This window comes from Coregonus lavaretus, assembly GCF_964263955.1.
Source record: "Coregonus lavaretus genome assembly, chromosome: 24".
NCBI lineage: Eukaryota > Metazoa > Chordata > Actinopteri > Salmoniformes > Salmonidae > Coregonus > Coregonus lavaretus.
Genome location: NC_140011.1, coordinates 14,095,586 through 14,111,802, shown reverse-complemented (window position 1 = coordinate 14,111,802; position 16,217 = coordinate 14,095,586). Strand labels below are relative to the sequence as shown.

General features: G+C 43.7%; 1 protein-coding gene across 1 annotated transcript in view; it reads right to left on the bottom strand.

Moving 5' to 3' along the window:
• The window catches only part of LOC311099411 (homer protein homolog 1-like), a gene marked incomplete at both ends in the record, with an annotated part of 43,733 nt that overhangs the window by 15,144 nt on the left and 12,372 nt on the right, over positions 1 to 16,217 (bottom strand). The window contains 2 exons of the mRNA XM_084140105.1: positions 1,045 to 1,176; positions 6,419 to 6,575. Of these exons, the coding sequence (XP_083996231.1) occupies positions 1,045 to 1,176; positions 6,419 to 6,575 (289 nt within the window). The remainder of the gene's footprint in view (positions 1 to 1,044; positions 1,177 to 6,418; positions 6,576 to 16,217) is intronic.

Here is a 16,217-nt window from a genome sequence, read left to right as displayed (position 1 = left end):
AAGGATGCACTTTTAGGAGCTCATATTGAAGCTTATAGAATGCCAACTGATGTATAAAACAATCTTTAAATGATCTACTTTGGTTTAGATAAAAGCATCATGAAACCTCTAACACAATAAATCCCAAAAAATGTGGACCTTACTTGCTTACCACTTTTTCCAAGAGGTTTCTTCCTTCACAGACTCCATGAAATGATGACCTCTTATGGATGACCTCTTCCTAAATATTTGGTCATGTGATTCATTTTGTGTATAGTTTCCTAGAAACAAGGGTGGCTCTACTTACCCATCTGGCTCAACTTACCCCACTCTCCCCTACATTGTAATTAGAATATAATAGAATATAATGGAATAAAACATATTGTCCATCCAGGATGGACATTTTTCTTTGGCATCACCTTCCATTAAAATGATCACATACACATACATTCTCAACTTCATAGACATTTAAACCAGTCAGTCCATCATGTTGCATACACTAAAAACATAGAGGACATTGATACATTCACTCACAACCGACCACTGTCCCAACTGCACTGTATAGATAAGTACATATACTGATACAATTTACTTTGCATTTAGTAGTCCAACAGCACAAGGAACGAATGAATGTTTGAACACGTTCTTCTTGGCCATGGGCATTCTGAAGCACCGGCCAGAGGGAAGCCTCTCGAACTGAGGGTGTAGAGGGTGGGAGGGGTCGCCAAAGACAGCCAGTGCCTTCTTTTTGGTTGCCTTGTGGAACAGACTGCTCAAATGTGCCTGTGGTCAACCAAGTACTTGACATAGCACATACACTATCTATTCTGTATATCATATTGTGTACATATCAGGCTATTACTTTGCATACTACCTCTTCTATTACTTGTTATTTTTTATTTGAATGGACTATTATTGATATTATTGTACTGCAATTCTGAGGGAGCTAGCACACAAGCATTTTGCTGCACCTTTTATGCCTACTGTAAACTGTGTACGTGACAAATAAAATGTCATTGGAATTTGATTGGATTGGATTTGATTTGAGTGTGTGTGTGTGTGTACCTTGAGCAGGTTGTTCTCTGAGGAGAAGCCTAGACCGTAGACGGTGTTGGCTCGGCTGTCGGCCCACTGGCCAAATTTCTGGGAGGTCTTCGTAAAGGTCATGTTGGGGGTGATGGTGCTGTTGATGATTGCCTGGGGAAGGAGAGAAGAGTTCTATGAGTCACAAAAGCAATGCTGATCATTTTATGTCTAAGCCCATTTGTCTAAGATGAGTGGGCTTGTATTCTGGATGGTTGCCTACAGCAACAGTAACGACTGGATATGTATTATCTATCTGTGTTTGTGTCAGATGGAAAGTCTGTGTGTGTGTGTGTGTATGTGTGTGTGTTACATCCCCATTGATCGGTAAAGAAGAAGCAGTCAATGAGAATGAAGGCCCCAGTGAGGCTGATTGACTCAACTGGCATCGACCACAGTTGGAGAAAGGGGAGAGGGGTGAGGGAGAGGGCGGGGGCGGGGGTGGGAGGTGTGTGGTGAAGTAGAGAGGGAGGTAGGTGGGTGAGGGAGGGGTGTTGGATGAGGGAGTAAGGGAGATGAGGTGTGGCACACTGGTATTGTTGCCTCTGAGACATGAAGCCTGTTTGTAGTACTTGGGGCATATTAGTTCTATGCGGGCCCGGATCCACAAGGGGGCAAAGGGGGAAAAGGGGGGCGAAAGGGGCCTTAGCCCCATAAGTTGAAACTTGTGCCCCCTCAGTTTTAGTTTTATGTCCCTATATAAAAATAGCAAGAAAGTTAAAATGATTGAGTGAGAGGTTGCCGCAAAAAATCTGTATCTCTGCTTTCTAGCCACTGCCGCTCCGCATCTCATCATTCCATTTGTTTTGTCTTGTTTATTACACACACCTGGTTCATATCCCCTCATCAGTACCTGTATAAGTGTTCCCTCTGCCCCCTTGTCTTTGTGTGTGATTGTTTATTGTGGAGGATAGTTAAGCTCGGTGGAGCTCTGTGTATTTTGTATCGCCGGGATATTTCCCTGTGTGCCGTGTATTTTCCAGTGCGCCTGTTTGCACACTAGAGTGTTTTGACGCATTTCTGTGTAACTCTGTAATTCCGGAATAAAGCCTGTTATTCTGTGATTTACCCTCCTGCGCCTGACTCCTTCGACATCACCTCATCACACAGAGCGCGCCGCGGTGTGTGTAGCAGGGCTATGGAAACCACTGGGGCCGTTAGGTATGACTCCCTTGGCTTTCTATTTAAAAAAATAACGCTTCTCATCTGTGTTAGGCTAAGTGAATAACGTGATATGCCTCCGCCTGTAATATTTGATTTTGATTTATAAGGGCGGGGTCAAGTTTACCGTAGAAGCTGCTTCACTCAACGCCCTACCACAACATATTTTAGATAGCTTCTTAGCTAGCTGTAAAAAGCTTTAGTGTTATTAGCCTTAACCTATTTAGCTAGCTCGAACTAGCTAATCTGCCACTACCACGATGGATATCAGAATTTGGCTTCGCCAAAGTATCCAAACAAAGCCAAGGGAGAAGGGGACACCTGGCTACAGTGTCAGTGGTTGTTAAAAGTTGTGAAAGCATTGTGAAGTTCCTCTCTGACATCGAATGCACGTGTTCTTACAACACAGAAGTAAGACTTGAGGCTAAAGGACTTCTGAAGGTGGTGACGGACCATGGCTTTAAGTTTACAGCCACCATGGTGCACATAATCCTCAGTCTTCTTGATCCTCCAAACAAACGACTCCAGGCAAAAGCAATGGATCTTTACACTGGAGTCAAAGTGGTCCGTAGTGCGTTGGAGAGCATTGAGAAGCTGAGGTGTGACAGCGAGTTCGAAGCTTTTTGGGCAGAGTTAAGTGCCAAGTGGCACTGACGCACCACCAGCTCCAAGCAAACGACGACGTTATGTAAGTACAAATCGCAAGAAATATGTGTTGGACAGTACAGTAGGCCAGCAGGACATAGGAGAAGAGACTGAGTGTAAAAGACTGTTCTTCAGCACATTGGATACTGTCATTGGTGAAATGTCAGAATGATTCAGCGAAAGCAACAGCCAACTGGTGGTGGCCCTGTGTGCCCTTGACCCAGAGAGCCATAACTTTCTAGATGTGAAAAAGGTGAAACCACTGCTGGATCTAAGCAAAACTGATTTGGTGGAAGCTGAGTTTAGTGTTGCTAGCCAGTTTTTGTAGACTGAAATCGCCCGCTCCGGCTCCAATGAGGACAAATGGACCCTACTTGATATCCTGCAATGATTCTCTAGGCCACAGTTACATGCGAGAACTCATTTTTCACTTTGAAAAACGTGTTCAGTCAGCACAGAAGAAGCATGCTACAACAGAGGAGAGCTCAACTAATCCAACTGGCATTTGAGGGGGATCTTACAAGAAGATTTCAGGGAGAATGGAATGATCGATTACTCAGGAAGTTCCACAGAGCTTCAAGGAGGCTGCAACTCTTCTGAAAAGGTAAGAAACAATCTACACTGAACAAAAATATAAACGCAACAACTTCAAAGATTTTACTGAGTTACAGTTCATATGAGGACACCAGTCAATATAAATAAATAAATGAGGCCCTAATCTTTGGATTTAACATGACTGGGAATACAGATATGCATCTGTTCGTCACAGATACCTTAAAAAAAGGTAGAGGCGTGGATCAGAAAACCAGAAAACCTCTTCAATGGCTGTGCGTAGTTGCTGGATATTGGCGGGAACTGGAACAAACTGTCGTACACGTCGAACCAGAGCATCCCAAACATGCTAAATGGGTGACATGTCTGTTGAGTGTGCAGGACATGGAAGAACTGCGACATTTTCAGCTTCCAGGAATTGTGTACAGATCCTTGCGACATGGGGCTGTGCATTATCATGCTGAAACATGAGGTGATGGCAGCGGATGAATGGCACAACAATGGGCCTCAGGATCTCATCACGGTACCTCTGTGCATTCAAATTGCCATCGATAAAATGCAATTGTGTTCGTTGTCCGTAACTTATGCCTGCCCATACCATAACCCCACTGCCACCATGGGGCATTTTATTCACAACGTTGAAATCAGCAAACCGCTCGCCCACACGACACCAGACACGCTGTCTGCAGCCCAGTACAGTTGAAACCGGAATTCATCCGTGAAGAGCACACATCTCCAGCGTGCCAGTGGCCATCGATAGTGAGCATTTGCCCACTGAAGTCGATGACGAACTGCAGTCAGGTCAAGACCCTGGTGAGGATGATGAGCATGCAGATGAGCTTCCCTGAGATGTTTTCTGACAGTTTGTGCAGAAATTATTCGGTTGTGCAACCCCACAGTTTCATCAGCTGTCCGGGTGGCTGGTCTCAGATGATCCCGCAGGTGAAGAAGCCGGATGTGGAGGTCCTGGGCTGGCGTGGTTACACGTGGTATGCGGTTGTGAGGGCAGTGCTCTAAAACGACGTTGGAGGTGGCTTATGGTAGAGAAATGAACATTCAATTCTCTGGCAACTGCTCTGGTGGACATTCCTGCAGTCAGCATAGCAATTGCCCGCCCCTCAAAACTACGACTGGCCTAGCCAGTCTCCAGACCTTAATCTCATAGAAAATCTGTGGAGGGAGCTGAAGGTTCGAGTTGCCAAACGTCAGCCTCGAAACCTTAATGACTTGGAGAAGATCTGCAAAGAGGAGTGGGACAAAATCCCTCCTGAGATGTGTGCAAACCTGGTGGCCAACTACAAGAAACGTCTAACCTCTGATTGCCAACAAGGGTTTTCCCACCAAGTACTAAGTCATGTTTTGCAGAGGGGTCAAATACTTATTTCCCTCATTAAAATGCAAATCAATTTATAACATTTTTGACATGCGTTTATCTGGATTTTGTTGTTGTTATTCTGTCTCTCACTGTTCAAATAAATCTACCATTAAAATTATAGACTGATAATTTCTTTGTCAGTGGGCAAACGTACAAAATCAGCAGGGGATCAAATACTTTTTTCCTTCACTGTATAAGCAGAATTCAATATAATTTCAATGCAAAAACCCAAATGACGCCACTGGGTATAGCTACATATCGGTATATTTCATCATAGAAATATATACATTCTATGATGTTTTTTTCTTGGTAACCTATTGATTTTTGTGGTTGTAAATAGAAATGTAAGTATTGGAAACGTGTTTTTGGTAGGCCGGCATATTCTAAGCCAAACTGCTATTCAGTATTTTTGTTCGCATGCATGAATATATAGGCTCCTACATTCAGCATTTAGTTTGCATTATTTTGGTAAGACAGCTGTGTATACGGCTGTATTCACATAGGTTGTTTGAAATAGGTGTTTTACCCTATCTATCTTGTAGCCTATATTCATTACTAACGGCCTTGCTTTAGTGTTTAGGGCGCTGTCCATTGTGCTGATACAGCACAGCGGAGATATGCTACAGATTTTGCGCCAACCTGTCACTTCAAAAGCACTCAATGATCTCGGCATCTCTGCATGTGAACTTTATGTTTATTGTGGTATAGCATGATATAAGCAGAATTCAATATCATTCCAATGCAAGAACGCCGATTTCAACTGCCCCCTTAGAACCAGGCCTGGCACCAGGATAAAGTAACTATGTACTTTCTATGTAAATTCTATGTGTGTAAAGTTCTATGTTTGTCTATGTGTGTCTTACAGTGGGCTGTGTGGATGTTAATGACGAGTTTATCCTAGAGCGGCAGGCAGGTGGGCAGCACCACACTGCAGCCAACCCTGGTATTTCAAGCTTAGCCCAGCCCAGCGCAGTAACGGTAACCCCACAGTTGAGTTCACCCACTCGCTAGCTAGCTACAGTAGCTCCACAGCACCAAGGGTCACATATACAGCAATGGAGAGAGAAGCAGAGGACTCTGTGTGTGTGTGTGTGTGTGTGTGTGTGTGTGTGTGTGTGTGTGTGTGTGTGTGTGGAGAGCATTACATAACCGTTGCAGTGCTGAAATAGTTCCTCCTCCCCTGCAACCCTCTGAAGACAAAAATAATCGTTGTTATGACGTACAGAACATAAGAGGCCATAACGCCCCCACGCCACTACCAACCCATGGGCTCTGCTGCTGCTGCTGCTGCTACCGTTGGCCATGGAAACACACACACACTGTTGGCAAATGTAGGGTGTGTGTGTTGAGTGAGACTGCAACTCAATCTCTGGTTGTGTATGAGGGGACGATCAAATGGGCAACGTCTGTGTGTGAGAGGGAGTACAGTACACAAGCACGCGTTTCACATAAATCAATCCATGATTGATTCTAACTGATCTATAGTTCTACCAGCCCAGAGCCTGAGGGAGCCAGCCTGGTGCCACCTCTAATTTGCTCCCCATAAAATCCCTTTGTTCAGAGGGGAACCATGTGCAACCTCTAATATCTTCCCCTCCTTTTACAAATCTTTAATATACACACCTTGGAGCCGTCGAGGCTGATGATGCGGTAGACGTTGCGCGTGCTGTCGTAGAAGTAGGACACTGTGACGGCGTGTTTACTGGTGGGAACCCAGTTCTTCTTGGTGGTGGGGTCGATCTGGAAGACATGGGCCCTCGTACTGAAGATAGGCTGCTCTCTGCAGAGGAGAGGGAGAGAGAGAGAGTGGGAGAGTCTGCATATACATGGGAATTAAACTCACCACCCTGGTCTTGGTTCGTACAGCTGAGCCGTGTGAAACAAAAGTGCTGGGAGTGTGGAGTGTGTGTGTTTGTGGTAGGTGAGAGACACACACACTGCCTCCAGAGATCTCTACACACATCCATTATTCACAGTCTCCTGCAGTGCGCTGCACTTGCCATGACTGGGAGGGGAAAATACACACACAAACACACCCTTCAGTTCCAGTATGTGTGTGCGAACTCTTCAATCCAGATGTACCTCCATTAACATTAGCAAGGAGTTTTAATACCAGCACGAGAAAGACAAACATTACGTAGCCACAGACAGAAATCATTTACTAGAAATGAACGGATGTTATTTTGAAGTTAATCAAATTGAATTGCTGGGTACATTAAGGTACTAAAACAGGAGCAACAGGGATAAATCATGTTCCACTAGCCCATTCATTACAGATAATGTGCCTCTGCTAAGGCAATAGAGAGGAGGGTCATTAAAGATGATGCATTCCCAGCACAATGCCATTTAAACTGTTACAGCTGCCTGATAAAAATAATTTAACATTAAACTACAAGGAAGTGCTTCCTTTTACTTAAAGCTCTTTGATATAATGTACAGGTACGTAGCATTAATATTCAACCCATAGAAGCGGTTAGATTGGATTGTTGCTCTCCGTGTGGTACTTACAGGATGAGATGAGAGAGAGGATAAGAGTGGCAATATAGGATTGAATAGAGAAAATGGGATAAAAGTATGACAGAGGAACTCTTCGAATAAGGGCTGAAGAAGAGGATGGGAGTATGTATGTGTGATAGAGAGAGAGAGAGAGAGTGAGCGAGAGACAGATGTTAAATTCTACAACCACCTAAAAGGAAGTGATTCCCAAACCTTCCATAACAAAGCCATCACCTACAGAGAGATTAACCTAGAGAAGAGTCCCCTAAGCAAGCTGGTCCTGGGGCTCTGTTCACAAACACAAACAGACCTCACAGAGCCCCAGGACAGCAACAAGTATTTGATCCCCTGCTGATTTTGTACGTTTGCCCACTGACAAAGAAATGATCAGTCTATAATTTTAATGGCAGGTTTATTTGAACAGTGAGAGACAAAATAACAACAAACAAATCCAGAAGAATGCATGTAAAAAATGTTATAAATTGATTTGCATTTTAATGAGGGAAATACGTATTTGACCCCTCTGCAAAACATGACTTAGTACTTGGTGGCAAAACCCTTGTTGGCAATCACAGAGGTCAGACGTTTCTTGTAGTTGGCCACCAGGTTTGCACACATCTCAGGAGGGATTTTGTCCCACTCCTCTTTGCAGATCTTCTCCAAGTCATTAAGGTTTCGAGGCTGACGTTTGGCAACTCAAACCTGCTGTTCCCTTCACAGATTTTTCTATGGGATTAAGGTCTGGAGACTGGCTAGGCCACTCCAGGACCTTAATATGCTTCCTCTTGAGCCACTCCTTTGTTGCCTTGGCCGTGTGTTTTGGGTCATTGTTATGCTGGAATACCCATCCACGACCCATTTACAATGCCCTGGCTGAGGGAAGGACGTTCTCACCCAAGATTTGATGGTACATGGCCCCGTCCATCGTCCCTTTGATGCGGTGAAGTTGTCCTGTCCCCTTAGCAGAAAAACACCCCCAAAGCATAATGTTTCCACCTCCATGTTTGACGGTGAGGATGGTGTTCTTGGGGTCATAGGCAGCATTCCTCCTCCTCCAAACATGGCAAGTTGAGTTGATGCCAAAGAGCTCGATTTTGGTCTCATCTGACCACAACACTTTCACCCAGTTCTCCTCTGAATCATTCAGATGTTCAATGGCAAACTTCAGACGGCCCTGTATATGTGCTTTCTTGAGCAGGGGGAGCTTGCGGGCGCTGCAGGATTGCAGTCCTTCACGGCGTAGTGTGTTACCAATTGTTTTCTTGGTGACTATGGTCCCAGCTGCCTTGAGATCATTGACAAGATCCTCCCGTGTAGTTCTGTGCTGATTCCTCACCGTTGTCATGATCATTGCAACTCCACGAGGTGAGATCTTGCATGGAGCCCCAGGCCGAGGGAGATTGACAGTTATTTTGTGTTTCTTCCATTTGCGAATAATCGCACCAACTGTTGTCACCTTCTCACCAAGCTGCTTGGTGATGGTCTTGTAGCCCATTCCAGCCTTGTGTAGGTCTACAATCTTGTCCCTGACATCCTTGGAGAGCTCTTTGGTCTTGGCCATGGTGGAGAGTTTGGAATCTGATTGATTGATTGCTTCTGTGGACAGGTGTCTTTTATACAGGTAACAAACTGAGATTAGGAGCACTCCCTTTAAGAGTGTGCTCCTAATCTCAGCTCGTTACCTGTATAAAAGACACCTGGGAGCCAGAAATCTTTCTGATTGAGAGGGGGTCAAATCCTTATTTCCCTCATTAAAATGAAAAATCAATTTATAACATTTTTGACATGCGTTTTTCTGGATTTTGTTGTTGTTATTCTGTCTCTCACTGTTCAAATAAACCTACCATTAAAATTATAGACTGATAATTTCTTTGTCAGTGGGCAAACAAATTCAGCAGGGGATCAAATACTTTTTACAAAATGAGGAGGAAACTGAGATGCACTTCCTAAGCTCCTGCCAAATGTATGACCATATTAGAGACACATATTTCCCTTAGATTACACAGAACCAAAATAATTAGAAAACAACTCATATCTATTAGGTGAAATACCACAGTGTGCCATCACATCATCAAGATGTGTGACCTGTTGCCACAAGAAAAGGGCATCCAGTGAAGAACATTGTAAATACTACCAATATTTATGTTTATTTATTTTCCCTTTTGTACTTTAACTATTTGCACATTGTTACAACACTGTACATAGCCATAATATGACATTTGAAATGTCTCTATTCCTTTGAAATGTTACTGTTAATTTTTTATTTCACTTTTTTTTATTATCTATTTCACTTGCTTTGGTAATGTAAACACACAGAGCATTCGGAAAGTATTCAGACCCCTTCACTTTTTCCACATTTTCTTATTTTACAACCTTATTCTAAAATGGATTAAAGAAATGTTTTTCCTCATCAATCTAAACACAATTCCCCATAATGACGAAGCGAAAAAAAGGTTTTTAGAAATGTTTGCAAATGTATTAAAAATAAAAAACTGAAATACCTTATTTACATAAATATTCAGACCCTTTGCTATGAGACTCGAAATTGTGCTCAGGTGCATCCTGTGTCCATTGACCATCCTTGAGATGTTTCTACAACTTGATTGGATTCCTCCTCTGGTAAATTCAATTGATTGGATATGATTTGGAAAAGGCACACGCTTGTCTATATAAGGTCCCACAGTTGACAGTGCATGTCAGAGCAAAACCAAGCCATGAGGTCGAAGGAATTGTCCATAGAGCTCCAAGACAGGATTGTGTTGAGGCAAAGATCTGGGAAAGGGTAGCAAAACATTTCTGCAGCATTGAAGGTCCCCAAGAACACAGTGGCCTCCATCATTCTTAAATGGAAGAAGATGGGAACCACCAAGACTCTTCCTAGAGCTGGCCGCCAGGCCAAACTGAGCAAACGGGGTAGAAGGGCCTTGGTCAGGGAGGTGACCAAGAACCCAATGGTCACTCTGACAGAGCTCCAGAATTCCTTTGTGGAGATGGGAGAACCTTCCAGAAGGACAACCGTCTCTGCAACACTCCACCAATCAGGCTTTTATGGTAGAGTGGCCAGACGGAAGCCACCCCTCAGTAAAAGGCACTTGACAGGTGTGCCAAGCTTGTAGCGTCATACCCAAGAAGACTCAAGGCTGCAGTGCCTTGCAAAAGTATTCATCCCCCTAGGCGTTTTTCCTATTTTGTTGCATTACAACCTGTAATTTAAATGAATTTTTATTTGGATTTCATGTAATGGACATACACAAAATAGTTCAAGTTGGTGAAGTGAAATGAAAAAAATAACTTGTTTCAAAAAATTCTAAAAAATAAATAACGGAAAAGAGGTGTGTGCATATGTATTCACCCCCTTTGCTATGAAGCCCCTAAATAAGATCTGGGGCAAACAATTACCTTCAGAAGTCACATAATTAGTTCAGTAAAGTCCACCTGTGTGCAATCTAAGTGTCACATGATCTGTCACATGATCTCAGTATATATGCACGTGTTCTGAAAGGCCCCAGAGTCTGCAACACCACTAAGCAAGGGGCACCACCAAGCAAGCGGCACCGTGAAGACCAAGGAGCTCTCCAAACAGGTCAGGGACAAAGTTGTGGAGAAGTACAGATCAGGGTTGGGTTATAAAAAAATATCAAAAACTTTGAACATCCCATGGAGCACCATTAAATACATTATTAAAAGATGGAAAGAATATGGCACCACAACAAACCTGCCAAGAGAGGGCCGTCCACCAAAACTCACAGACCAGGCAAGGAGGGCATTAATCAGAGAGGCAACAAAGAGACCAAAGATAACCCTGAAGGAGCTGCAAAGCTCCACAGCGGAGATTGGAGTATCTGTCCATAGGACCACTTTAAGCCGTACACTCCACAGAGCTGGGCTTTACGGAAGAGTGGCCAGAAAAAAGCCATTGCTTAAAGAACAAAATAAGCAAACCCGTTTGGTGTTCGCCAAAAGGCATGTGGGAGACTCCCCAAACATATGGAAGAAGGTACTCTGGTCAGATGAGACTAAAATTGAGCTTTTTGGCCATCAAGGAAAATGCTATGTCTGGCACAAACCCAACACCTCTCATCACCCTGAGAACACCATCCCCACAGTGAAGCATGGTGGTGGTAGCATCATGCTGTGGGGATGTTTTCATCGGCAGGGACTGAGAATCTGTGGTATGACTTAAAGATTGCTGTACACCAGCGGAACCCATCCAACTTGAAGGAGCTGGAGCAGTTTTGCCTTGAAGAATGGGCAAAAATCCCAGTGGCTAGATGTGCCAAGCTTATAGAGACATACCCCAAGAGAATTGCAGCTGTAATTTTTTGGGGGGGAATAGTTATTTTGCATCTTCAAAGTGGTAGGCATGTTGTGTAAATCAAATGATACAAACCCCCCAAAAATATATTTTCATTCCAGGTTGTAAGGCAACAAAATAGGAAAAATGCCAAGGGGGGTGAATACTTTCGCAAGCCACTGTATAATTGCTGCCAAAGGTGCTTCAACAAAGTACTGAGTAAAGGGTCTGAATACTTATTTAAATTAAATATTTCCGTTTTTAATTTTTAATAAATGTGCAGAAATTTATAAAAACCTGTTTTTGCTTTGTCATTATGGGGTATTGTGTGTAGATTGATGAGGGAGGAAAACGATTTAATCATTTTTAGAATAAGGCTATAATGTAACAAAACGTGGAAAAAGTGAAGGGGTCTGAATACTTTCCGAATGCACTGTATGTTTCTCATGCCAATAAAGCCCTTTGCATTTAATTGGGGGAGGGAGGGAGAGAAAAAAAATATGAGCTGGAGAGAAGTGGGTCTAACTTGAACCGTCTTGCCTGTGTGTGTGTGTGTTTGGTTTTACTATCCTTGTGGGGACCAGAAGTCCTCACAAGGAAAAAGGCTATTTTAGGCTTAGGGGTTAGGTTTAGGGTTAGGGTTACAATTAGGGTTAGGAGTTAGTGTTAGGTTAAGGTTTGTGGTTAGGTTAAGGGAAAATAGGATTTTGAATGGGAATCAATTGTTTGGTCCCCACAAGGATAGTAAAACAAACTTGTGTGTGTATGTGTGTGTGTGTGGGTGGCGGTGATAAGATAAGGCAGAAATTCTGCAGTTTTAAAAGCAACCGAAGTGAAGGCAGATATGCTAATTTCCCTCCACTTTTAAAGACACAGAGCTGAACAATGAGCCCACACACAGACACACATCACTCCTCCATCACCACACCTCCTATTATATAACACAATGGAGATAGGGGGAAATATGACCAATTTAAGGTATGAAAGCTGAGCACTGATTCTGCAATAGTTAAAAGTAAGGTGGAGCTTTTACACAGAAAAAGGACAATACAGAATACCATAATAAAGGCCATTACTGTACTGTTTGTGATCGACTTGGATTGAATCTGGGTCTCCTATGCACCATAGGACAGTGTTAGCACCCGGAGCTAAAGCCTAGGCATTAGGCCTGGGAGCTAATGCAAGTCTTCAGGACTCAAGTAAGGTTACTCATCATGCGAGCATGGTTCACCAAACCACCTCTGTTACATATCTCCCAAGTGAATGAGTGAATGTGGTTATGCCAACAGTCCTGCAGGGGGCAGATGTCCATAAGAGTAAAGATGCAGTAACAGTAACGTGATTTAACAGAAGAAGTGACCTGGGAGTACCTGGGACACATACACAGATCAGACAACTGGGCTGACCCTGTGGCCCTGGCCCGCTTCCAAACATAACATACACTATATATACAAAAGTATGTGGACACCCCTTGAAATGAGTGGATTTGGTTAATTCAGCCACACCCGTTGCTGACAGGTGTATAAAATCGAGCACACAGCCATGCAATCTCCATAGACAAACAATAGCAGTAGAATGGCCTTACTGAAGAGCTGTGACTTTCAACGTCGCACCGTCACAGGATGCCACCTTTCCAACAAGTCAGTTCGTCAAATTTCTGCCTTGCTAGAGCTACCCCGCTCAACTGTAAGTGATGTTATTGTGAAGTGGAAATGTCTAGGAGCAACAAAGGCTCAGCCGCGAAGTGGTAGGCCACACAAGCTCATAGAACGGGGTAGCCAAAAGTGCTAAAAATCGTCTGTCCTCGGTTGCAACACTCACTACCGTGTTCCAAAGCAACATCAGCACAAGAACTGTTCGTTGGGAGCTTTGTGAAATGGGTTTCTATGGCCGAGCAGCCGCACACAAGCCTAAGATCACCATGCGCAATGCCAAGCATCAGCTGGAGTGGTGTAAAGCTCGCCGCAAACTCGGGAGCAGTGGAAACGCGTTCTCTTCGGGCGGCAGGTAGCTTAGTGGTTAAGAGCGTTGTGCCAGTAACCGAAAGGTTGCTGGTTCTAATCCCCGAGCCGACTAGGTGAAAAATCTGTCGATGTGCCCTTGAGCAAGGCACTTAACCCTATCGAACACATTTGGAATGAATTGTAACGCCGACTGCGGGCCAGGCCTAATCGCCCAACATCAGTGCCCGACCTCACTAATGCTCGTGGCTGAATGGAAGCAAAGGGGGGACCAACACCATATTAATGCCCATCATTTTGGTATGAGATGTTTGACGAGCAGGTGTCCACATACTTTTGGTCATGTAGTGTATCTTTGGAGGAAAAGCAGCTCTCAGGCCAGGGTCATAGAATTAAAGGCAAAGCTAACAGCGTAGCAAGCTGAATCTCTCTGGCTGGGACTGAGTGGGCTAGAAGCCCTGTAAAAGTATTCCGGTTGGGAATTTGCTAAATGTCTGAGACGTTCTCAAAATCAAAGTGTATATATCCGATATTAGTGACATACACTGACCGAGTATACCAAACATTAGGAACACCGCCCTCCCTCCTCCACCCCAAAAAGGTGTCGAAAGCATTCCACAGGGATGCTGGCCCACTGTTCCCCAGGCGCCGAAGACGTGGATGTCGATTAAGGCAGCCCCCGCACCTCTCTGATTCAGAGGGGTTGGGTTAAATGCGGAAGACACATTTCAGTTGAATGCATTCAGTTGTACAACTGACTATGTATCCCCCTTTCCCTTTCCTTTCCATATTGACTCCAATGCTTCCCACAGTTGTGTCAAGTTGGCTGGATATATTTCAAATTACAAATAATTTGTAGACTGCAAATTGACTGTAAATATTTGATTAAAACATAATAATTTCATGGAGAGTGTGATGGAGAGGAACAGTGAGATAGAAGAAAAGAGAGATAAAAAGAGAGTGAATGTTCATTTCTCTGTGAGCGACAGTGCCTTAGATAATCTGACTGCACTCTTCCAGACCCCCGTGTAAAACTGAACTAGTACAAAACGCTCTGGACATGAAAGAACACACGGTTCCCATAATTGGTTCTGTTAGGAGATGTAGAGCCCTTACTTTGGTTTTTATGGATCACATTTCATCATGGCAGCAAATTGCACCTCAATCACGAGCCACTTGAATTCATTCTCCTCGATAAGAGAGAGCAGTGAGGAGCAGGAGCCCCATTCAGAAAGCACGGACACAGTACCAACATCCACAGCCCCACACACACACACACACAACAGATGCTCATGTGGGCACGGCCCACTTGTATGAAGCTTTTCTGGTTGAATGAAGGGAAAAATACCAAAACATGGTGTTGTTTCTAATGATAACCTTATTTTGAGATAAAACAAACACTGTCGAAAAACAGCAACCCAGCGGACATTATCACTGTGTTGATGATCAAAAAGGAGAGCTTCTCTACTGGGACTACATGCTTGTAATGTGAGTATGGCAGACCAACACCTGAACTATGCTGGCTAGGTTGCCAACCTACTAAAACAGGAAAGCGCCAGGGTTGTGTCTGTCTGTCCTTTGGGGCATGACGTCATGTCCCAGCATGCTTTGGTTACCGTCTTGGATACCCGCTGATGATGATCACAACATGCAAAACATAATGACTTCCTCTTCCTGGTCATCCCTACAAACTCAGCTCAATTCAAACCGCTTACCAAATCTGTCAGTCTTAACTGTAGGCTACTCCTCACACTAGACTTGACTGTAGCGGCAATGCTACGATTCTTCTTGTAGAGCCGCTTACATTAGAACTAACTATTGAGAACAGACTTAGTAACGGCTACCCAGACTTTCTGCTTTTCACCCCCTACCTACATATACATAGTACTTTAATCAATCACCTAACCAAACCTACATGTACAGTACCAGTCAAAAGTTTGGACACACCTACTCATTCAAGGGTTTATCTTTATTTTTACTATTTCAAGGCACACTTAACCAGCATTACTACCACAGCATTCTGCAGTGATACGCCATCCCATCTGGTTTACGCTTAGTGGGACTGTCATTTGTTTTTCAACAGGACAATGACCCAACACACCTCCAGGCTGTGTAAGGGCTATTTGACCAAGAAGGAGAGTGATGGAGTTCTGCATCAGATGACCTGGCCTCCACAATCCCCCAACCTCAACCCAATTGAGATGGTTTGGGATGAGTTGGACCACAGAGTGAAGGAAAAGCAGCCAACAAGTGCTCAGCATATGTGGGAACTCCTTCAAGACTGTTGGAAAAGCATTTCAGGTGAAGCTGGTTGAGAGAATGCCAAGAGTGTGCAAAGCTGTCATCAAGGCAAAGGGTGGCTACTTTGAAGAATCTCACATATAAAATATATTTTGATTTGTTTAACACTTTTTTGGTTACTAAGTTATTCCATATGTGTTATTTCATAGTTTTGATGTCTTCACTATTATTATACAATGTAGAACATTGTAAAAATAAAGAAAAACCCTGGAATGAGTAGGTGTGTCCTAACTTTGGACAGGTACTGTACATATTACCTCAATCAATCACCCCAACTATCTCGTACTCCAGTACACTGACTCGGTACTGGTACTCCTCCTATATATCCTCGTTATTGTTATTGTATTGTGTTACTATTTAATTTTCGTAC